The sequence below is a fragment of the Populus alba genome, chromosome 12, assembly GCF_005239225.2.
Source record: "Populus alba chromosome 12, ASM523922v2, whole genome shotgun sequence".
In the NCBI taxonomy this organism is placed as follows: Eukaryota; Viridiplantae; Streptophyta; class Magnoliopsida; order Malpighiales; family Salicaceae; genus Populus; species Populus alba.
The window spans coordinates 3,971,238-3,997,379 of record NC_133295.1 but is presented as its reverse complement, the minus strand read 5'-3'; the positions used below and the strand labels follow the sequence as shown (position 1 = coordinate 3,997,379).

At 31.9% G+C, this 26,142-nt stretch overlaps 2 protein-coding genes across 3 annotated transcripts; both read right to left on the bottom strand.

Annotated features, from left to right (window-relative positions):
• Positions 1-4,501: 4,501 nt before the first annotated feature.
• LOC118044326 (protein BASIC PENTACYSTEINE2) lies at positions 4,502-6,157 on the bottom strand. Of its 2 annotated transcripts, none has more exons than XM_035052583.2 (2): positions 6,014-6,157; positions 4,502-5,737 (listed from the first exon to the last, which is right to left on the bottom strand). In XM_035052583.2, the coding sequence occupies exon 2, from the start codon at positions 5,658-5,660 to the stop codon at positions 4,788-4,790; it is 873 nt and encodes a 290-aa protein (XP_034908474.1). In that variant the 5' UTR covers positions 5,661-5,737; positions 6,014-6,157; the 3' UTR covers positions 4,502-4,787. The 2 variants fall into 2 exon arrangements, with proteins under 2 accessions (XP_034908474.1, XP_034908475.1); XM_035052584.2 differs by having other exon boundaries at positions 4,502-5,745; positions 6,014-6,152.
• Positions 6,158-15,135: 8,978 nt separating this feature from the next.
• On the bottom strand, positions 15,136-17,997 carry LOC118044330 (protein indeterminate-domain 16). The gene is made up of 3 exons (XM_035052589.2): positions 17,414-17,997; positions 16,912-17,311; positions 15,136-16,153 (listed from the first exon to the last, which is right to left on the bottom strand). The coding sequence occupies exons 1-3, from the start codon at positions 17,577-17,579 to the stop codon at positions 15,295-15,297; spliced, it is 1,425 nt and encodes a 474-aa protein (XP_034908480.1). The 5' UTR covers positions 17,580-17,997; the 3' UTR covers positions 15,136-15,294.
• Positions 17,998-26,142: the final 8,145 nt, after the last annotated feature.

The window sequence follows — 26,142 nt, the reverse complement described above, 5'->3', positions numbered from 1 at the left end:
GTTGGAGCTGGTTAGGCGTGGCTTGTTGAACCTAATAAACACGATCCAAATACTTTGCTCAAAACATGACCTTTCATAATTTTTTAAGTTGTCGTTATTTTAATCTCTGTCTAATCTATTCAGGCTCAAATATAAAACAACAAGATATTCATGGCTAACATTAAAAAAAAAAAAACAATTAGAAAATGAAATGAAAAAACAATAGCATATTAGATGAACCTCAATCAACCCATAAAATTCATGACCTGAATTATTGGCACAACCACAATGAAAACCTAGTTGAGTTATCTATCCATTTATTTTTTCTCCTTTTCTTTTCTCTCTAATTAGGCTTTCAAACCCTAATTAGGCTTTCATTGAGTTTGAGTGGTATGAGATATAAGACTAAAATTAAAGAAGTATCAAAGAATTATGGATAAAATAAAAAAAATAATTTATACATGTAAATCATATGTCAACATACGAGGAAGCCCATTGCATTAGAGAGGCTTGTGCATCTTTCTTCGAGTCTTGATAATAGCTTTCCTTGGTGTCGTTAAAATCATCTCTGCAAGGCTTTCTCTAAGGGCAACATGTGGCAATTAGTAAGGTTTGGTTTGGCTTTAGCAACCCATTCTTCTTCTCTTCTCTTCTCCTCTCTCACCTCTCCTTAATCTTTGCACATGATTCCTTCTCTTCTTTTTAGGGACGGAAATAAAAAACTTTTTTCTATATATATATATATATATATATAATATCAAATTAGGCTCTTGTATCCTAAATTTCTTGGGAAAATGCCATGTCTTTATGGGTTTTTTTTTAATTAATTAATTCTAATACTCCAGATTGGGTACTTGCTTCGTAATTAATACACAATTTCAGACAGCAATTCGTTCATAAGATGTTCTGTACTTGTAAGAGTACAATCTGACCTTAAAACAAAACAAAGAAGATAAATTTACACCATAAATAGATTTTTAATTACCTAATTAGGTTCTCCCAAAATGTGATTTGGGGAGAATTATTAGCTCTTCTATCTCGAGACGAGACATGAATCCAGAACACAAACTCTCATTTAGATCCTAAACATTTGGTAGTAAAAGACTCCCATGTCATGGGCACATATGCATAAAGCACAGAATTTCCACAAAAAAATTGGAACCCTGCATTCTAATATTTTTTGCAAGGCAAAAGATAACTTGATAATTAAATTCAATACCCACTTGAGAGTTAATTAATTAGGACTATGATTGACTAAACTAGGGAATCATGAGGCAAACTTTGATTTTGGAGCAAATGCACATATTGATGACTCAGCAGGACAATTTAGATCTTCTAAATTACTTACCATCTAAGCAAACAAGCTAGGATTTCATCTGTAAAAACACCTGTGCTTGTATCATCAAAGTAATTGCTTCACCAGCATGCCTACCTGCTGCCCAGAAATTGTTAATTCGTTGTACAAAGTCAAAGCAACAAGAAGTATACACTGCAACACATGAAAGTGAGTTCGAAATTTTTAATGTATTTGATTGCAAGAGTATTTCAAGTTCGTCTATGGCCAAACCAATCCAACAAGAGGCACCTGCATGCAACTTATTCAAGCTGGACTCAAGACTCTGAGACAGCTCCAAGGACAGCAGAGTTGCCCGTATAGATTAAGGTGCCTCTGCCTAAATATAGTGAAAACTGTGCCTTCAAATCGTGGGGACTCATCTTGCTGTGCGTTGAAAATTTGATTTTCAGTTTCACTCGTAGTCTGAAACAATTGACACTCCACCCTCCACTGCATCGGAGCAAGACACCGTGGCCTCAGAAGTATTATACCGCTGCCATCTCCATTCATCAAGCAAAATTAGCTTGTGATAATGCTAACACATCGCCCCTGCATATTGGCAGCGTAATGGCTGCCACCAAACTACCAACAATGCTCCTGCTTTTTCCGTGTCATCAGCACAATTAACAACTTTAGTACATTTTCTTGAACACAGCCATATCTAACTTCACTGTATCATTGCCATCATCTCCACCATGTCATTATAAATGCAAGACCCCTTTGGTAACATTTATCACCACCGACACCACATTTGCGGAAATGAAATGCCACCTTTGTGCCTATTTAACCTTGTCATTGCCAAAGTGCTAGCACCTTTCTAATCCCTAACAACACGGCATCAGATTAAGTGGCATTTCAAATATTCCAGCAATAACAACACTGCAGCCCTTTCCAAACCCCTGCCGCCTTCACTATTTCACCAAAATCCCAACCAAACTCTACCCATTGACATTCAAAATCATGCGAGGAAAGTACAAATTGTGAACATTCAAGATATCTAGAGTCCAACAGCTCCAAGTCTTGAAACTTTTACAAAATCAAAGCTTGAATTTTCAAACAGAGGAAACCTAATACGATACAATATTTATTGCCAACTGCAAGGCATTGAGCCACTACATGATTTACTTGTCAATATAAATGGGCAAGGGAAACCTTCTGATTGTGTTGGGAAAGCACCTAAACCTTCACATTTTAACTTCACACAACTCTTAATGCAAGTGAGTAACCTACTTCTCGTTCTGGGAGGTCCCCTTTGTGCATACCACCTTGGTATCAAGTGCTATGTCACTCCGACATCCAAATCCGTCATTCCAGACAAGAGCTGATAACCATGCCGATCATTTTCACCAAATGCTATGCATAACCTAACTTACACCACACGCACCGTACAGAATGTGTGAATCAATTCTGACACACAACAGTTTCAAAAGTTAAGATGGGGAAATTAAAACACTATCATTCCTTTCTCAGAGAACAGATTTCATGTTCATTTTTTCATGTAAACATCATCTAATTCTAAATTTTCAACGCTTCCAATTGCTCAAGTGAAAATTGTAGAGCATGCAACAGGCAACCCTTAAACTCAAACTAGGAGGTTTTTTTGTAGGCCTCTACAATATAAATGGCCACAACATATTTACATGTATGTACATGAGCAGTAAGAGATTACTTAAAAGTCTCCTCACAGGCATGCTTAACAGAAGTACAATTCACAGTGTATAATTCATAACAACAAAGGAGGTGACAGAGAGCACGAGAGGATCATAAAAGTGTAAGTTTAAATGCTAGAGAAGTCTAGGATTATATTCAAAATTCAACTAGATTTCATTTTCAGGCACCAAGTCTTGAATGAGAGGAACTGATGGAGGTGCCAAAAGGATAAGATTTATGTGTTTGGTTACTTCTATAATGCATGGGAATTTAATTTCAAGGTTTATAGGAAAATCTTAAAAAATGTTTAGGTTTCGGCTTTATTTCTATTTAGTATTTTAATTTATTAGTTGTTAAGTTATTAGGTTTCCTATTCTAAATAGGAATAGTTATGCTGGAAGTTTAAGATGAAGCTTAGGTTTTTCCATCCTCTAATTCCTAAAAACCTTAGGTATCAAAGCTTAGATTCTTCAATCCTCTAGGTGTGACTCCTAGAAACCCTAGGAGTGTGACTCTGGTAATTTATACAAATTCCCGCATACAAACCCCACTAATCTAACCTTAAAGCACTTATCAATAATTCCTACACAGCCTCTCATGCATACCAGATCAAAGACTCAACCTAAAATCTCCTAAACACTGTTCATGCCACTTAAACTCAGATCCAGAACAGCCCTAATCCATTCCACCATAAAACTAAAGTCAAATAACCTCAAAAACCATAAGATGCTGCTCAGAGTGCCCTAATAGATTTTCAAACAGATTCAAATACTTAATTTTCTAGGTTTATTTCACTCCAAATTAAACCCCCTTACAAACTCCAACCCTGCCAAAAAAATTTCAATTCTATAGCCATCTTCCAGGAACTGGAATCATCCTAGCTCAATGGAGCAAGGGACACAGCATAAACAGGCCTACCACACAGGACAAAAAAAAAAAGAAAATAAAAATTCCTTTCTTATCAGACCATCGAACCTAAGAGCGAAAACTAACAGAGGAGAGACCTCTGCAAGATAGAAAACCACTGACACATGATTAGAACAAAAGCATGACTGACAGGTGATACGAATTCATGGAAGAGACCTGAAAGATGCCCCATATATTCTAAGTTAAATGATAAGACACTAAAAATCATTAATTACCTCTTACTTAGACATCTAACTTGCAAAACTCATCCACATAATAGTTTATTTTTCAAAACACCAGCAAGAAGATCAACTGATTGTTTGATGAAACCAAGACTTACTAGGACTAACAAATTTCTCACTAACAATGTGGCAAGCCTCAAGCAACTACCTCACAAATCAGAGACTAGGTTATATGTAAAACATGAACGCTCATTCATTTACACAAGCTGCAATAACTACATAAAGAAGGCAGCCAGATTCACTAAAAATAGATATTTCAAATATTTGCTAAATCAGATGAAATTGAATATGCATCGATTAGTAATATAAGAAAAAAGGAAATCTCTTAACAATTAACCATAGAAGTGGAAGAAATAAAAACCAATCACATAAGTTTAGAAGGTCAGGAGAAAAAGAAACTACGAGGCATCAATCTATTAAAAATACTCATCTACTACATCATTTTCCCTGGCATCATAAGTATGAAACAGCTACGACTATGAACAGAAAGAGGATAAAACAACAGTCATAGTGCCAAAAAGGACAATTTTCCAAAATCATCGAATCTGACAGAAACTTATAAACTACAAACTAGATTTGAAGCCTCTACCAGGACCAGGTGCATAAAAAAAATATACAATTACAAACATGGTGCATTGCAATCGTAGGGCTATAGAAAGATCCACATAGTACATCTACCTGATAGTGACAAACTTGTTCGTACCATGTTTAGCCCAATGAGTTCTCAGATCAATCGGATTAGAGAAGTCATAGCCTTCATCAGCAAGTTTCTCTAAGACCTTCTTAAAAGCTCCTGAACTCATTTTTCTACCAGCTATTCTTGCACCACGCCTTTTCGTACTCATAGGCAATGGATACATAGATATGCATGTCGTACAACAAGCTGATTGCCACCCACCACAACCCCAACGATAGCATTGTTGGGGGTTGGCAGTACATGAGCAAACCGGTATAGGAATAACTGACATGTCCATATTGATCCCATTTATCATAATTTCAGCGGTTTTCTTGGCAGACCTTACTCGCTGAACAGAAGGACTACCCTCAGGCTTGGGTACTCTGGGAGCCCTCGTACCCTTCTTTGCTTTAGGGGATTTTGGGGCATTAGCACGCTGCCTCTTTTTATTGGGACCATTTTCCTTTTCTACAAAACCAGACTCTTCAACTTGGTCCAACATTTCATCATTGTCAGAATCAGGTGGTTGAAACACTTGCACATGATGAGTTGAAGCTGTTTCAGGCAAAAGTGCCTCGTAGTTACGGTTTCCAGGCAACATATTTGGAGGCTTCTCTCTATGACCTATCCAAACATCCCTCATGTACTCCATAGGGAACATGGGCTGCGAAACCCCAATATCCCTATGGTGAAAACCTCCGTTCACATTTGTCATGATCGCATTACTGCGTTCACCCATGGAGGGTTTCTCAGGCATTGTCGGGGACAAGAGCTGAAGCCCCTGATTTCCTTTAACAGATGTTGGTTCATAGTAACCCCAATTACGAATATTCAAACTGTTATCTTCATCCATTATTTCAAACTTTACCATTCAAGATAACTTTATTTAACCTTCACACAATTTGTTCAGTATTGTATCCACCAGAAAAATCTCCAAATTGTGTTCACCTAAGAATCTCCAAAAAGATTACAAGCACACAAAAATTAATTCAAACCCAAATCACAAAAAATAAAAAATTAATAGGCAGATTGTGAAATCATAGTAAAGTTTGTGTCTTGAAACTAAGAGAAGTCGCAATTAACTGTAAAATCAATAAAAGAACATATGGGTCTTTGTCTGACAGTAAGATCTTCGAAATCCTGGAATTGTCTGATAATTTTATTTTTTGTTTAGAAAATAGACAGCCATGGTTGAAGTATTTAAGGAAAGAAAAAGGGACTTACTTGGAAGAAGACAATGAGAGCATTTTAGGGTTCTTCATGTTTCTTTATTTTTATACATCACAAAATTCATAACTTCACGCCATTTTTGTAAGGAAATACTTTGGAAAACCTCCATTTAGTACTATAACTATATATTTATTTTCAATTTGCATTCCAAACCTATATCTTTTATCAATTAAGCCCCACGCCATTTCCTTTTGAACGTCCACGATTTGAGAATGTTTGTACCCATCTAGTATTTCATGCATGGTTATTAAACATTGCCACTTCATATGTTAGTTCGGAAAATTTATGATATGAAATTTGATATGAGTTAGGATTCAGTTTGAATGATAAAAATACATTAACCCAACCAATCTTAGTTGATTAAGCTAAATTTTATCTAAACTTCTATTCATCGAATCAATATTAAATTATTTTTTAAAAAATAAAATAATATAATTTTAATAAAAAATAATTAATTTGTGTTGATTTCATGATCCGAGATATATTTAACGATTTAGGACCCAACCCAATTTTTCTAGTCTAATAAATTAGAACTGTTGCTTATATTTAGATAGCATGTGGTAGATTTTGGTTAGCGGTAGTATAATCTTTTTGTATGACTTATTAATCATTAAAAATTTGTTTAAGGGTATCTATGATTTTTTATTTTATGAAACTGTAAAATTATGTTTTTAGTCTTTGAGTAAAAAATTGACCAAAAGTATTTAAATCTTTGTATTTTTTTAAATATAGTAAAAAGATATCTTTACCTTTATAAATCAAGAAAAAAAATAGCCACTAATTAAGAGGCATTTCAATTTTTTCACACTCCAAAACCAAAGAAGGCAATTTCATCTTTTGAGGATGATTAATAATTTTAAATTAGAGAAGGTTGTTGATGCGTCCTTACCACTTGCCAGCGAGTGGAAGACACTCGTGCCTTTTGGATAACACATATAGGGTGTGTTTGGTATTGCGGTTGTTGTTGTGGTTGTGGTTTTAAAAAAGTTGTTTTATAAAAACTACTTTTAAGTGAGGTTGGTTTGAAAAAATATATGTTTGGTTAAAACTGTGGTTGAAATTGAGGTTGAACAAAAAGTGATTTTATGTGTTTGGTTAAAAAAATGTTTTTCAAATTAAGGTTATAAAATAATTAATATATATATATATATATATATTATTAATTTTTAATTTAAATATTGTAGATTTAACTACTATTATTACATCATGAAATAAATAATATTGATATCAAATATTTTTTTATTATTTCATTAAACTATGTGCAATGTAATTACATACAAAATCTATTCAACAAGGACTAATTTTTCATGGTTTTTTAAGTGCTCAACAACAAAAACTAAATTTTTTAATTTACGTAGTTTTATTAAATAATAAAGATTGTAATATCTTTATTATTAGAATTGTGATTAAATTTCACAAATGCTACGTTATCATGCGATATATTTCTAATTTATGTAGTGTTATTAAATAATATTAAATACTAGTTTTTTGAGTAAAACACAATTTTTTTTAAAAAATTACAATTTCATTACGTACAAAAGTCATTCGACAAGAACTACAGTTTCCATATGATTTTTTGAGCTTGCAATAAAATTAGGCAAAATATTATCAGGAATAAAATTAGGATTATAGTATGAGTAAATTTAATTTACCTCAAACTAATTTTTTTTTAAAAAAAATATTATTCATAATTAATAGTACTGGTTTTTCGGGGGAAAAAAACTAAACTTTTCTCATTAATTTTTTTTTTAAATTAAACTTTTCTCATTATTTTTCAAAAAAAAAAAAAAAAAAAGGAAGAACGTTGCGACAGTGGAGCATGGCTCCACTGTTACTGTTTCGCTGAACAGTGGAGCCATGCTCCACTGTTCCTAAAAGTAGTCATGAGAAGCAGCAAAATGTTGCTTCTCCAATTTTGCGGCTGCACAACAAAAATCAGTGGGCCCTACCACCTAAAATCAGGTTTGTTTCTTTTACCAAACAACAAAATGTGTGGTTGCGGGTGAACCTCACCCGCAACCACATTCCCAAACACAATCATAGTGTCTACCGACAGTTAAAGTTATCCTTCCGTTGTGTTGTTAGGAGTGTTGTCACATCTTTTTTCTTTTGATGCAGTTGTGTCCGTGGTTGTTGGTTAATTTATCGTTATCGGGCTTTTTTCTTTTCTTTTCTCTCTTTTCCCTAAAGAATTACTAGTTGGTCCTATTTATTATTGATGTAAATTCTTTTAATTTCTATTTTTTCTTGACCTTTTGTAAAGGTTTTATTTTTTTTTTAATTTAGTTTTTCAATTCCAATTTGTCATGTATTATTTTTTAAATTTTAGTTTTATTCTATTGATTTCTAATTTTTTTAGCCCTTTGTAAAAGCTTTATTGGTTTCTAATTTTATCATTCAATCTAAGTTTATGATGTATTATTTCTTTTCCAGTTTGGTTTTCATTATTTTGATTTTTTTTTCTTTTCTGAAAGTTATTTTTCTTTTTAATTTAACCTTATAATTGTAAATTTGTAGTTTGCCTCTAATTTTTTTTTTTTTTATTTTGATTTCCACTCTCATTCTTTTAATTACTATTTTTTATGTTACATCTTTTGTGTAATTTTTTTTATCCCGCTTAAGCTTTGATTTGCTAGGGATTGAGTTTTGTAGTTTTTTTCAAGTATGGTACTTCTAGTCTAACGACCCGGTTCATGATTTTTAAGGGTTAACATGGGATGGTATTTTTTTCTTCTTATTTTTTTTTCTAAATTAAAAGATTCATCATTTTACATTAGATTTTTTTTTTCTACTTCTATTTTTTCCCTTTCCTTTTATTCATTCAATTTTATATGTATGTTTGTTTCTATTATCATTTAATTTCATAAAAAAATATATTATAATAAACAAATTCATTAAACATAATTGAGTAAATGACATGTGTTACAAGTAAAATATCTTGAGCTATATTTTTTTCTTAATGTTTCCACTTTTGTTATCATTAATAACTTCTTTTTTTTATTTACATAGATGATTCTTGATTTATTAAATTAGATATTTGCATGAACTTTTCAATTTACATATAAGAATTTTTTTTAAGTAACAAAACAAATTGGAAAATGATGCAACAAAACACGTTGGAGAGTGATGCATATTCAAAACAAGTTTATTAGAAAGAAAACACATCCAACCCATAACGGATCCCAAGTCAAATAGTTAGTTACTAGATCATTCACCCACGCTACATTGCGGGCTGGGTAAAATTTTTCTTGAACATAAAAAAATATTCAAATATTTCTAATGTTTTTTTTCTAGCATAAAAAAATTTAAATTCTGTTAAGGCTGACTCAATGTAATCCAGTTGAATTTGCGGGTTCAAAAGCAATTCATACAACTTGTAAAAATATAGTTTGACTAAAAAACATAATTAAAGATGAGATCCTTTTCTACTATTAAGATAAAAACATGTTAGATTGACTTGGATCAACCCGAGTTAACATGTCAAATCTGTGACTCGAGTTTATGAAACTATGATAAAAAAAATAAAATGAAATTATGAAGTCTAATTCTCAATCAAAATTATGAAGTCTTTTTCTCCTTCTGCTTCATATTTTACATTAACCACCGCCCAAAGAAGAAAACTAGAAACAAAGCACAATAGAACACAGTGGACAGCAACTCCCTCAACTCACCACCGGCCTTTACTGTTTCCACCACTATCCACTCCTCCTTCTTTTCCCCGTCTCCATCTCCTTCTCCTTCTCCTTCACCTTCATCTTCTACATCCTCCACTGTTCACGTTACATGTGAACAGTAGAGAGCTTCTCCACTATTTATGGACGGATCAAGTCCGACCAAAATCTAAATGCCCGGTGTCTGAGTCCAACCTAATAAAATAAAAAAAATCCAAAAAATTTTCTAAGATATTGTGTTTTATTTAAAAAATTAGTATTTACCATTATTCAATGACACTAAATAATTATATTAGAAGGAGATCGCATGATGGTGTAGTATTTGTATAATTTGATCACAATCCTAATTTTATTTATGATGATATTTTACCTGATGTTGTTGCACGTTTAGGAAGCCATGGAAACTGTAGTTTTGTCGGATGGATTTCGTACGTGATGGAATTGCAAATAGTTTAATGGAACAATAAAAAATACTTTATATAAAGTTTTGTTTATTTCATAATGTAATAGTAGTAGTTAAATGTACAATATTTCAATTAAAAACTATCAATCTTAATATATGTCTTTTTTAGTTGTTTTATAACCTCAATTCAAAAAATATTTTTAACCAAACACATTAAACTACTTTTTATTCAACCTCAATTTCAACCACAGTTTTAACCAAACATATATTATTCCAAACCAACCTTAACTAAAAGTATTGTTTTTATAAAACAACTTTTTTCAAATCACAATCACAACAGCTACCATAATATCAAACACACTTGTTTTCGTACTAGTCTTTCTCACCTCACCCGAACAACATCAGATCTCCACTCCTCCACCATAAAAAAAAAAAAAAAAAAACCACTACAACCTCCTTTCCTTCATAAGAAATAATTATATCATCACCACCGTTCCTCCACCATCTTTTCTCCCATAAAATCACCTCTATTTCTAACCCTTAAGTTTCCTTTCCTTCACTATCCAAAACTCTATAAAGCACCTTTATCCATCCACTTAAAAGCCATAAAAAAAAAAAAAAACATAAAGCCAAATTGTTCCTACACAACAATTGTCCAACCGAACTTTCACCCCCGCAAACACCATCCAAACCTTCACCAAACACCATCACAAGCATTCTAGCCACTCCATTAGCTCTTTAGTAGTCCTATCAATTCCAAATAATTATAAAATACCAATTATAAAAACCTTGAACAACAGCAACACTATCGCATTTCATATTCCTAACATTCTCCAAGTTCCACCAATTTTTATCCAAGATAACACACATATCTTACTCAAAGGTAGAATAGGAGTCATGCCACCGACAATCATGTTGGATAAAACATGTCAACAACCTAGTTTTTAACTGTGGTTTGTGTCATAAGTTCATCTTTTATCGTGTTTATACCTTTTCAAAAACATGTTTTTATTGTTTTTAATGCTAAAAATCTTTTTTTTTAATCGTATTAATGATTGTTGATTTTTGTAAAAATTTATTGAGATTATTTAACATCTTGATTTAGTCGTTGTCCTTAGTTTTTATGATATCTAATTTGCATTTATACAATTTTGAATTTATTTATTTTTTGTCTAAAATATTACTTTCAATACTTATCTTTTCTTCTTAAATTTATTATTTTTATTTTGAATAATTTTTGAGTTTTAGATGGTGTTTAGTTTTTATTTTAATGGTGGTGCTATCATCAATCTTTGTTTGAAGTGGGTTTATGCCCTTGGTCTTTTGTCGCCATTCTTTTAGATCTTTTTACAAAAGTGAGGACTGAGATTAGCTTTTTTTTTTTTTTTTTGTTCAAAATTTAAAATCACTTTAATTTAAGGTGTTGATTCCTATTTGGTTGTATAATGAAAATGTTATATTTGTAAATTGCTTTTTAATTATTAATATACTTGAATCAGGCCTTTATATTAGAAAGGCCCAGAATCGAAACTAAAAGGGCCCATTTGATAATGTTGGGTCCATTAACACAGTAGACTGAACTCCAAACGACGAACCCATTAGAGGAGCACATTTTATGGGCCCAACAAGAAAGGTCATCTCCTAGAATTGTGAAAGCAGTAGCCAGGTTTTAGCCCCACCAAATGCCTCAAAGAAGACTCCAAGGACGTCGTCTAATGGAGCTGTTCTCAAATAACATGTTACGCACAGTACCATTTAAGAAAGTTCTTAATCACTGGATGAACCCTAAGTGAGTTAATTACGCTTCAAGGAAGGCGGAGCACACTATTGAAATGGACATGCAAGCTCATAATGTCTTAAATCAAAATAAAAAAGAAGGTTTTTGGACTCGAGACAATGGAGAAGTGAGTTAACTCGTACGTTTTCCTGGTAGACAATATTGGGGTGGTTGATTTTCAAGCTCCGACAAGCATCATGAAGCTGAGTTTCACGTTCAGAGCTGGAAATTTCTGAGCAGCTTGGAAAATACGATAAAAAGCCAACAAAGTCCCTGCAGTGTACGTAGCAGGGTCCAATTAATAATAACATGGATGAATATATTGGTTGGCTCAGGATGCCATGAAACATGAGGTCCATAGACATGAAGGTAAGCTCCCAAAGTTACCTCTTACGTTTCGTTTTCCAAACCCTAAAAATATATATTGCTTTCGCTTTCTTCACTTGTACACAAGCAGAGAAAAGTCATCCATGACATGCAGGTATCGACACCACAAGAAAAAAAAAGTAATTTATGATAACTGAAGGTGGAAAAATAGCGAGCCTGACCACCTACTGTACTGGTATTAACTTTTAAAATTTCTTGAATATCATGTGACATTGCTACGCAAAAGTCCAAGTGTTATCATACCATTTCATTTGACACCATGTTTGTCCCCTTTTTTTTTTCTTTCTAATTTGAACTAAAAAAATGAATTTTAGTAATTTATAATTTTCATCTTATCAAAATTCTTTGTTATTATTGGATTGCAATTTGAAACTCTTTAATTTATTAATTAGGATTTAATATAGAATATAACAATATAGACAAGCCTTTTCTTTTCTCTGAAATTAACCAGTTCAAATGAAACAAAATTACGTGTTGTATCATGCCTCAACTTGACCTGACTTATGACTTGAAGGGCATATTGTCGCAGATCTGCAAACCCAGTAGACACTGCAATCTATCATTGCCATGAAATGATTTCTCTAGGCATGGCAGCAAATTGTGATAAATCAGAGAATCATTGTTGCAAAATCTTTAGCCACAGAGTCACTATCTCATGAACTTTGACTGGTAAGGTATGATAAGCATGAGCTTCCTCTCATTGATCAAATAAACTTGCCTACAACACTCAACTATTTGGAAGTGCAATGCTTCTGCAAAAATATTAAGATGATAATAATTCGAAAATAAGCTATACTTGCACTAACTTAATCGGCATGTTATCATCTCCTTCTTTGTAAGATAAACTTCCAGCCAGTACCTAGTTAATTAAGTGAAATAGTTCATGTAATTAACAAGGGAGGTCTTGAGTTGGAGATTTATTCCAGGCACAACCTTTCCTGAACTCGGCTACATGTCAAGCCTTGGTTTTTATGGATATGATAAAATGCTAATTTAATTTTTTTGAGCTCGGCTACATGTCAGGTCCAAGTAACTATAGGTATAGTAAGATGCCATACACAATCCTCTTGAGTTTAGCTACATACTAGACCCAAGGGATCAAGCATTTGTGACTCAGGCAAGATACCAAATCCAACCCTCTTGAACCCGGCTGTATGCCTGGCTCAAGCATCTGAATTTGGTGAGTTGCTAGACTCAATTTCCTTGAGCTCAGCTATACGTCAAACCTAAGATGCTAGGACCAGCACCCTTTTGAGCCAAGAATTCTTCGAATATGAGCACCCAAGATGGGAATCTAGGGTCATTATTTCCTTGCACCATAGTTATGCAAAAAGTCATGTAAGGATAATTCATATGTTAATCAGTATTAATGTTTATTATTAAAGATAAACCCATCGACATTAATATCGTGTATAGATTGATGTAGGATCGTTTTCTATAAACACATGATACTCCCATTAATAATTAATGCTAGAGACACTTATAATTAATATTAATGTTGATTGTAAAGATCTTCCTTTTATTTGGAGACGAAGGAAAAGACATAGGACTCCTCTTGTAAGAAAAAATAAAATTCAAGGTTATAAATTATATCTAAACAGTCTAAGAAAAGAAATTCATCAACTTCACTTTCTTAAAACTTATTCTCAACATTTATCATACATAAGTCAAGAATATATTTTCTTATTCTTAAAATTTAATACTTATTTGCTGCAATTTTTTTATAATAAAATCACTAATTTAATTATTGAAATGTCACTAAAATCTCCAAAAAAAAAAAAAAATTGTTTTGCAGGAACTTCAGTTCCATCACTAATCCTTACTAATCCTTGGAGTCCGAACAATAAAAAATGAACATATTATAATTTATCTTTCAAACAGGCGAAAAGTAACTTCCCTGAAATTATGAATTTTCAAGCATCATCGCATATTAATTAATTAATTAAGTTGTATTGGCTTTTTTTGTGTGAAAAAAAGGGAAAGAAAATGAAGCACATGCTACCACAGCAAAAGCAATATAAATCTATTTTCAAAGGAAAAGTATATATCTTTTGGAAAAGGTCGGGTAAAGGGCTTCCCTACGCCTTTCTGTTTTGGCTCAAGTGATCATGAAAGAAAACATAAACCAGAAAGAGTTTCCTAACACCAAGAAACTAAACTTACAGCTCAAAGAAAAGCTTTGAATGTCTCTGCTTGAAAGGAAAGATGCTTTGCTCTTCTTCTGCGCCCCACTGGCCCCCAGCGAGGCGCTGATTCTTATGCAGAGAGAGAGAGAGAGAGATGACTGTGAAAGAAGGAAAATATTGTCTGTGAATGGAGTTTGTTTGTGTCTGTTTGTTTGGAAACCTTGAGAGGGACGAGTGAGTCTGTCACAACTATGGCACTGAAAAACATGGCGTTTTTACTCTTACATTTATATGAGGAGACCATAAGCTCAGAGATGAAAGGACTATCTGATTCCTTTCTCTCTCCCCCTCCCCCTCCTTGTTTTGTGTTGATTTTGTTTCGAAGTTTTTATAGGGCTATAAATACTGGTCAGCTGTACTGTACCCTATATTAATGGCGGGGAAGGGTCACCTTCATTTTCTGACCTAGGCATGCAAACATATCCACATAGTCCAAATAGAAAATCCAAAACTACTAAAAGTTTGAAGGAAAGAGATGTATGATTGTCTCTGAGCTTATTCAATGAAATAGTTTCAGAGTGGGAAACCTAATGAACAACTCATACATCTCTAGCAACTCCTTTCTTTTTTCCTTTTAATTTATGGATGAGAGTAACTACTCCACAAAATACTACTCTACCATATGGGAACATTAACCATAACTAATGAACCAGCAAATTAAATCTAAAACCCATTATCATAATTTCAATTAATTACCAAATTAAAGAACAAATAATCACTTCACACGTTGAAGGATATTACAACACCTCAGTACTAATCCACTTGAGATTATAATCGCAACACTCACTTGGTGTATGATCAATAGATAGAAGAAAGAAGAGAAAATTATAAGAAAGAGAGAGGTGGATAATTCATCTGTTAAATGTTTTTGCTATACCAATTCCATTAACGTGCTCTACTTCATCTTCGGTTATAGCTGAAGACATGTAACTCAATACCAAAGAGTTCTCATCTGCTTGTGTTCTTGCATGGAACTTCTGTTTGCAAGCATGGCAAGTAATCTGTAGAATAGTGGAATTGATTTGCTTTATTGCATGTTGTTTCAAAGCTTGCGCCTTGTCTAACTCAGTTTGAGCTTGTTGCCTGATTCTCTTGGCATTGGCAAATTCTTGTTCTGCCAATTCAATTTGTCTTTTTGCTTGTTGTCTTGCTTCTTCTGCGTGAATCTTCTCTGCCATGGCCATCATTAACTGCTCCCTGATCACTTGCTCTTTAAGCCTTGAAGCACCCAATTCAGGTCTCGGACTGCCATTATTGTTCTCTCTTGGAGAGCTTTTGCCATCATGATCTTTGTCTGTGTAACTGACGTTCGATTCATTTCTGTCACTAACATCACTCGACCCAATTGAGAGCTGCAATTGAGTGGAATGATTATCCTCTCTTTTAGGAGAAACTGAGATCTCAAGGGGGTTTCCTGAAGCAGTCGAAAGCTGAAGCTCCAAATTATGGTAGTGTGCAGCACTTTTTGAAGAATCTGATTTATCCACAACACTACTGGTAGTAGTAGGGGTGATAAAGAACATGGCATGATCAGTTGTTGTTCTTGGTATTATCAAAGGAAGCCAAGGAGCTGTACTAAAATTGGTATCACTAGAAGGGCTTGGACTTGAAGCAGTTCTAGACAAGCATGCAGCTGGTTGTAGTGACTGTGATTCTGATCGGAGATTCCCCATGCTGCAAGCATCTTGGTGCTCAATAAAACTCTCAACTCTACGCACACAGAAAAAAAAAAAAAAAAAACTTCAGCACGTAGAAATACACAATAATAATTATGTCACCGAATACAAAATGAAATGGAACCAGATGTCATGCTCGTACGTTGTGGCAAGAAGATACTCAAAATGGTTTTGATCTAAGTGTCCTTATTGATGAATGGAAGAGATCAAGTCATAAGTGCATTAAACAACAAGAATTAAATAAATAATAGAAGTGGTCATAGCTTTGAAATGCAATTGACTTGGATGGAAATAGTGGAAGGAAATATTAATTAAATAATGGAATAAAACAATGTTTATCACATCTGTAAGCTAATCATTTACAACATAGTTAGAATAGATCGATTGAACAGCCAAATCCAAAAAAGAAAAACATCAAAAAAGTAAACTGTTTTCGGGGTTTGAGCGGTCGAGTGGAACTTGAAACACACAGCAAAAAAAAACCACCTTCGACAACTGATCTTCGGGAACCGTGTTCAACAACTGTCAAGAAGTAGCAGTCCTCCCTAAGAACTGGATTAATTAAGGTTCCATCAATCAGAAACTACATCAAGTAGAGTAGTACTATACATGATGACCCTTTTCTTTTCTTTCATAAAATTAAATTCCCAATTTAAGAACAAAAACATATCGAATATTTTGTATGGTTTTATAAATTTGATAATAAAAAAACACCATGATGATCATATATATATATATATATATATATATATATATATATATAGAGAGAGAGAGAGAGATTTATCAGTTAACCTGGAAAAAACACGGCCGCAATCACAAGAATGTCCACGGGTGCCACAGGTTTTGAGATGAGCTTTGTAATCAGATTGAACGGCATAACCTTTAGAGCATTTTTCACAAACCCATTGTTTGTGATTGCTATGTTTTCTTCGAAAATGCTTCTTTATCCCGACAAGATCACCAAGCGCGTGACAAGGGTCGTGGTGCAAGCAACTAGGCTCTGGACATACAAATACACGTTTTCTTACAACTGGGGTCTCTCTCTTTAGTAGCTTCCATGGGACTTTATGCCTTCTTCTATGCATCTGTAGGTTTTGGTCTCTCTGAAACCCTTGGTTGCAGATCTCACAAACGTAACGATCGGATTCCAATAGTGTTTTTGGTGATAAAGACACCACTTCTGCATCTGGATCTAGTACACCAAAGAATATATAGATAATTACACAAAATAAGATGATTAATATTTAATACAAAGAAAATATACAGGCTAAGAAAATTCAAGAATATTAATTACCTGGTGTTCCTGCTGGCCTTCTTTTCCTCTTGTTAATGTTATTTCCATTTTCCAAGCAAGAAAATGGCTCAGAATTACAAGGAAGTGATGAAGAGAGAGAGTTATTGGCTAACATGGGTGAATTCTTGTTGATTCTATCTTGTGTACTGTGATTATGAAGAAGCATAGAAACAATCTTTTCTTGTGTGGCAGGCAAGAGTAGATGATGATGATGATGATGGTTTTCTTTAACTCTCTCTTTCTAATATGTGGGGAGCTAGAGAGAGAAGAGATAAGAGAGGGGCGAGAGAGAGAGAGAAGTAGCTATCTAAGCTTAAGCTATAGAAAGGGTACTGCTGGAGAGCTAGCAAGGAGAAGAAAAAAGCTATATTTTTTACTTGGGTTTGCTTTGATTTCTTTTCTTTCGATTACGATCAGCTTTTTTTGTTACATCAGCTTTCTATCAGCTTTTTTCCTTTCCTTTCTTTGCTGCAACACTCATCTTCATCAGGTATTGTTTGTAGAGTCTTCTTGATGAACTTCTTTAAAAAAGATAACACGAGAGAGAGAGAGAGAGAGAGAGAGAGAGAGAGAGAGCCAATCACATTGATCGAAACTTGATCCCACAACCAAAAATATGGGCCATAAAGGGAGAAAAAAAAATCCCCACAAAGAAACAACAAATTAAAGACTCATAATTATTTGGCTTCATAAGCAGTAAAATTTTTGCATGCAAAAAAATACATAGGCCACCGGAGGAGGACTTTTCTCTCCAAATACACGTAAGCTCCCTATTTTTGTTACCATTTTATATCTTCTCCTCCTCTTCCAGTGGCTTAATATGAATAAGGGTCATGAATAAAATTATAGATAGATTTTTTTAAAATATTTTAAAAATAATTTTTTATTAATTTTTATGTATGTATGGCAAACGCGCGAGATCTTGGGCAAATTTCATTTTGTATTTGGAATCTTTTGTTAAATCTTATTTATTTTTTAGATTTTTTTTTTCTAAGTGAGGGTCTTGGGCTATTGTCCAAGTTGCTTATATGCTTTGGACAGCTCTGATCCTCCTCTTTCTTTTCTAACATGAGGGGAGCTAGTTTAATGAAAATGTAAATTTTGTGACTCATAAATCTAGGACTTGGCCGGATCTAGGTTAATGAAAATGCTTGTTTTTTTATTTATTAAAATAACATCACACAATCACAATATTGTATAAAGGTAAAACAAGGTTTATAATTAATTTAGGAGACTTGCATAATGCAATAGCCATCTCCTGTATTTATATGAGTAGGGCAGAATATAATAGTTACCGTGTGGCGCAGTGCGCAATATAACTCTATATAAGAAAAATACAATCTTTCCTAAACTACAACACATTCTATAATACATTAAACTAATGAAATATTCAATTGGTATTTAAACACTGATTTAGTCAGAAAAAATTTACTGATGAAATCATAGATAAAAAATTGTCATTGGAAAACATAATGAATTTCCTAATATAATAAAACGTTGATAAGTCCATCAATGATCATATGTATATTAACGAAGGAGTCAAATCGTCAGAGAATTACATCTAACAATAGTAAGTCCTATACTTTTTTTCCAACTCTATAAAACTTCGTAGGGGACTTAGTCCATTGATCATTCTATCGGTGACATAAAATTTTATTGGTAATTCCATCAATGTTATATTTAATATTTTTTAAAAAGAATTAAAATAAAAAATACAAGAAAAAAAATTAAACTAAAATGAAAAAAAATCAAATTTTTATTATTAATTCTAAAAATTATTATTGAAAACAATTTATCTAATGGACAAAAGCTGAAGGAGGAAGTGAATGCGAATCTTCCCTGACACTAGGAGGGTAACGAAGTTGACCACAAATACTAGTGAAGGTTGCCAACAGTTGCTCAAGGACATTCACTTTATCCCTTAAACCGATTGTCTGATACCTAAGTTGGGTCGTCTTTGCACTAAGCTAGGTCGTATGAGCTTGAACTTGTTCTCGTACAATTACTTGGATGAATGAACATTGTTGGCTCGAGCCTGATTACGAGGAACCAATGGTCGATACATTACAGCTCATCCGCATATCCTCGGTCCTAGTGGTGGAAATATCATAAACCTGATTTCTATCAAGTCTATCGAGCGATCCAACCTCCAACCATAAATCCGAATCACGTTCTAGATAGGTCGAATGATTGTTCATGTATCTTTCATGCAATCAAGTGTCATATTTTTTGTTGAAAAAACAATTCAACAAATTTAAAAAATAATAATAACTTAAGAGAAAAATTGTTGAAATACAACTTACCATGAACTTTTGACATCGGTTACCCACGAGCCATTGCACCATTTTTCGATGGTGTCCTTATTTTTTGTGTGATTTTAAGCAAAAAGCTCTATCGGTCTTGGATTGTATCCAAGCCTTTATAGCTCGTAAAAGAAAGCTATTATTAGTTAAATATTTTCATATAATAAAAAAAATAATCGTATAGAATAGAATCTTACTATTCGCTTTGCATGGGAAACAAATAAAATGTATCTATCGGTGTGTATGGTGATGGAATCATGAATCTTTTAAGTCCAGTTCTTTGCACCAAACTACGATTGCTACATAAAATGCTTAAACATCATGTGCTGGATATAAGTATCCCATATAGCCTCTGAGATTTACAAAGATCTTAAATAACTCATTATTTATTTCATTATAAAACACCTAAGTTACGAAATCAAACTCGATTTCATCAAATGACAAACAAATAGATTTTTTTAAAATCTCAAGCAAACCTAACATGTACACATCATCCAACAAATTTTTACAGGAAAAAGCTATAAAAGAAGTAAACTCACAAACAAACTACATAAAAATGCCAAAAAAAAATAATATAAAAAATGTGTTACAACAAAAAATAGGTAGTTTTACTTACTTGAAGTGACAAATATTTTAAAACAATTGAACATGGCAGGGATACTAACATACTAGGTATTGGGGTGACCAGATTTTTGATGATAGGAGCTCAATTTGTGACAGTTATATTTCCTTTCTAATTTTATCTGTAATATTGACACGTTATATTTTTTTTATGGAAATTAAAAGTAAATACCTGCCCTTTTTTTTTTTCATTCATTGATTTCCACCTATAATTCTCTCGGTATTCATCGACAAAAACAATATGACATTATGTTATGTCGGTAAATGTTACTATAATTTACTAATGATATTTTATTTCCATTTGTATTTGATAGTTTTCTAATAATGTTATTTTCAAATATTTTTTAAGAAAAAATAAAACTTCAATTGGGTTAATCTGATCTTGAACTTGATAACATCCACGAATTGAATCTTATAACTTTATTGGTTTTCAAAACTTTTCATCGATTAAATTACCTTTTTGTTAGACCTTTCAATAACAATAACTAATGGATTGAAAGCAACTTTTTTAAAAGGTGGTTTCTAGGATGATAAGTCTCCCTTTTGGGTATATTAGTCAAATAGAAACCTAAATTATTAAGTATGATGGTTATGTTCAACCAATTAGGAATATTAGTCTATTGCTTGAGCATAAATAATACCATATAGTATTAGTTGTTTTAGTATAAGTATATGGATTTTATACAAATCCATATATAAATATAGATAAAAGTTATTAACGCAACTAAAAATAGATCGAACATATCACTTAAGTTGTAAGAAAGAAAGTCTTGTTGAGCTAAATGATCAAAATTATTTTCTTAAAATTTTATAATTTATAATTTATTGAATAATAATGATGAATTTATATATTTAGATAAATACAATAATGTCAAATTTAATTCAATGTCTTTTTGCATGATGTTTTATGATTTATGGATGCATAATATTCATTGGGTTACTGAAGCCTTGCATTTAATAGTTTGTCTCGTAATTATTTTTTTTGGGCAATATTTTTTTTCGGAGAAAATATAATTGTAATAAGATAATTTGACATTTAATTACAAAAAAATGATAAATCGATGGATAAATGAAGTAACTAATGGAAGTAGAGACTTAATTCATCGCTTTGTTATTAACTTGTAAATTCATCGCTCATTCGTAGAAAGTATAATCATATATATATATATATATAAACCAGATTATTAACTTAATTATTGTTGCTGATTTTTTTTATTATTTAAATTAAAATAAACCAGATTATTTGACAGGCAGCGACATATATTGAGTTGCAGAGTTTTGGTTTTTTTGAAAAAACACGTTGGCAATGAATTAAATATTATTAAAAAAATATAGATCCGCTGCTAAACTCGTGACACGTTTTGTACATACTATTCAAGTGATCCTTCTCAGTAGACGATAAATTCAAATGTTAACTGTAACCTTTTGCAATTCAAAATACAGATCGACGGCATGGAGGGGGTGCATAACATCATTGCATGACACTATACACAGTAATATACCAAGTCAGTGGGGCCCTCGATCCTGGCCTTTTCTAGCCCCAATCTTGGACCGTTTGTCATGATCGATCTCCAGCATTTTGCCATAAGATCAAGCCACCTTGATCTTGGCGATCAGATGCACAAACTACAGCTATTGCAAGCAAGAAAATCCGAGGACCTTGAATTGGACGGTGGAGATCATGCTGTGGAAGGTAACATGACGCATGGAATCATGTCTCAGATGGCAAAAGAATCTAAGGAAAGGGCAAAGTCCGACACCAGAAATGTAGCCTCCTGTTTGGTGGCTGCCGGGGGAAAGACCGGGACCCACCTCAACTCCCTACCATAATTTCACCACCTCACCACACACCAACTTTTTATCTATATATGGCATGCAGTTCACATTAAAAAAATCACCAACCCGTGAATATATTCGAGAGATCTTCCTCGATGGGTTAGTGCACGTAGGTTGATTAATTATGCTTAAGAAAGAAGAGAAGTAGGGCTATAAAACAAAACAAAAAAGTACATTAGTTTACTCATTAGCGTTAAACAAAGACCCGTTTGTTTTTATATTTTTAAAATATTTATAAAAAAAAAATTAATTTTTTTTAGTGTTTAGTCATTATTATTTCAGTCAAAAATAATTTTTTAAAAATAAAAAAATATATTCTTTTAATATATTTCTAAACAAAAAATATTTTATAAAACAATCGTTATCACATTCATAAAAACTCTAATATACATACATGATTAATTAATAGATTCGGTCGAAGAACACAACTGGGGAAGATGATTGCAAAGGACATTCACTTGTGACGCTGCATGTGTTTGAGAATCCACTCCCATTATCTCCCCATTCCTTTAATCACCATAAACTATATATTATATATTATATATTATTTTACTATAAGTTAAGCAGCTTTGCTTTTCTCTCTCTTTATTGCGTGCTGAGCAAAGCAGCCGCAGACAATTTCTGTACTGGGTTGACATGGGGCCCTAGCTAGTAGAGTATTAAACCTTATTTTGTTGGGCCGGCCCGACCCTTGGAAATATCTATTAATTAATTAAGTTCGAAAAAAATGTAAATAAGTCTAATAAAGAATATGAAGATGATGGTAAATTGGTAACTTAGGGTCCAGACCCAAAAAGGCTACTAGAGGGGGAAATGACTTCTTTCTCTCGTGCAATGAAAATGAAGCCATGTTGACATTTCTTTATATATATATATATATATATATATATATATATATATATATATATATATAAAGAAAAGAGAAATTAAAATAACCCTAAAAGATGTAACTCAACTGATTATGTTCTAAGCTTACTCTATAAAAACTTACATGGTCACCAATTCGAGTCTCACAAACCTCAGGATTACTAGAGGCTTACATTGTCGTTAATTTCAGAACCTGTGAAATTAATCGCAATACACATAAACTGATCTAAATATTCACATTAATAAAAAATATAATAATAAATTGAAAATCAATAAACATGGGATCTATTTGGATTTTGGTGCTTGGGATATGTACTTCTTCTAACTTTTAATTATTGTTTTTTTTTTTTTGAAATATTTTTTTGTTTGGAAATATATTAAAATAATATATTTTTTTATTTTTTAAAATTTATTTTTAACATATACAAATCAAAACAATATAAAAATACCAAATTAAAAAATTAATTTCAAGAAAAAAAATTTTAAATTTTTATAAAAAATGATTTTTCACGCCAAACAAATATGCTATAAATCTCAAATTTAAGGGAGCATTAGAAAAAACATCTTAGAGTATATTAATTTGAAGGATTTGTTCCCAAAGTACTATATTTTGATATATTTTAATTAGAAAAATTGTAATCTTGAGGTAAGAACTTGTGATGTTGGGTTAAGGAAGCTTAGGAAGTAAGGCCTTTTCAATTTAATGCATGTTAATAAACACATTCACGAACTCTAAATCTTGTTTGAGTAGTAGCTTTTTATCACGTGCCTTTGCATGTGATCCTTAATGATACTAGTTTGTATTTTGTAGTTCGTATGCCTTTTAACATGTCAACATTACATAAACAAAACTCTCATAATAATTTTTTTTTTATTAAAATACGCACATGCATGTTGTTATTTTTTTTGTCTTCATACTTTGATTAATAAAAAAATAAATATAGATTTTTATTAAGCCATGAACATTAAATGTATTGGCTTTTGATTATAAACAAATTGGACATTGTTTATTGTTTGTTTTTGCAAAATTTCCATTGCCAAATAATGAAAATCTATTAATTTGAGAAACAAGTAGATATTGCGAATTAGAAAACTTTACAACATTTAATGAGCTTGTCAAATCTATATGCCACCAGACATTCCTATCATCTCTGTAAAATGTTTTCATTATTATATATCACTCAATGGCATTATATGCTCCAGCTGGCAATCGAAAAGGCCAAAAAGCCATGAATGTTAACAATAAATAAATGTGTATTTTTCTTTTCATTTATATTTATATTTTTTTATTTTTTTAATTAATATAGATATCCGAGCTAGCATGCGTATACCTTGACTAATTCTACGAATTCTAAAATTAATAATCATATAAGTTTTTAATAGTTTTGAAATTTATAAAATTCAAATTATTAATTTCTAGAAACAAATCTAGAAGCCAGTTATATATATATTTTTTATTATCGCATGCATTGCCTGCATACTCCAAACAAATAAATCAGATATACGGAGATGGAGAGGGTATGAATGTTGGATGCATAATGGCTTCACTGTCACCTAATAATTTCATTACGGGTAGGCAGAGGTTATGGGTCCTCCCATCACCACTTCTCTTTGTTTATTTAATCTTTGTTCGTATTTAAAGGGCTCGACCAAGTACATTCACAGATAAAGCCCATGAGTTTTTCTTTCTGGTTTTGTGTATATTTATAAAACCCGATTTAAAGTTTGACTCGATTTAAAACTCGGGTGAAAAGAAAATGAATTAACTCCAATTAATTTAAGGTTTTTTATAAAAAAAAAACCTTTGAAACTACAATGAAACAAGTTGTTTAAAATATTTTTTTGATTTTTTTTTATCATTTTGGACTAGGTTTTGAGTCGTAGATCGTTAGATTAACTTGTCAACACTTAACTAGTATTTATATATAACTGTGATTTTGTATGTTATATTTACAATAAAAGTTAATTAATATATAATCTTTCATGGGTTTAGCTGTATAGTTTATTAGTTCTATAGATAAAAAAAATTTGTGCTTTTTTTTTTCAAGGAGAAAGACACAACTACCCTTATTTATATAAAAAAACATGCACAAATTCAAAAAATATATGTGTCTCATGGTGTTTATTGAGGATGTAACAAAAGAGCCAACAAGTTATAAGAATTAAACCAGTGTATTATCTTGAGCTTCGTTGTGATTTCGGTCAAATTTTCTTTTAACTAAAAACTTGTAACCATTGTTAATTAACATATTCAGTAGCAGCAACAAAATTTTTTTTATTGTGAGTTTAAAATTTTATGTGTTCATTTAATAAAATAGACGGGAGATTAAAGGCTAAGTCAAGAAGAAAAAAAAGCTTTCAAAAACTAAAAGGATTGAAAATGTATCCATTAAAAAGATGGAGAACCAAAGTTAACTTCTCACACTAATTTGAAAATTGCTACCTGATTTACCTATGTCTTTTATTTTGGTTCTTTTTTGTTAATCTTGTCATTCCTTAACAAATAAAAACCAATTGGCAATCAATTCAATCACAAAAAGATAAAATTACGTAGAAAAAAAAAGTTTAAACACAATAGATAGTTCCAATCCATAATAAGTTATGAGAGTGTTAACAATAAAAAATGCTTTAGTATTTTTCATTTATTTTTTAGTCTCAACATTGATGATTGTTCTTCAATCTTTTTAAAAATGACATGTCATATTTCTATTTTTTTTATTAATTGATTTCCAACTATAATTTCTCTGATATTCATTGATAAAATTTCATTGGTGAATACTGAGGTGAATAGCAATATCATGGTTCGTTGATAAATGTCATTATTATTTAGGTATCATTTGTTTGGCGGAAAGTGATTTCTTGAAAACCACTTTTCAAACTTTCCTGTGTTTATTTACCATTAGAAAAATTAGTAAATAGAAAACACTTTACAGTCAAAGAAAAATTTAGCTTGGTTTCCAGGAAAGTATTTTTTCTTTTTGGGTAGAAAACACTTTCTAGAAGTTGTGAAAAATTTAAAAAATGTCATATTATTTGCTGATTATATCAAATTTAGTTCTCAAATTTTTGATCGCTATATATAAATTTTGTTTTGAATATTTT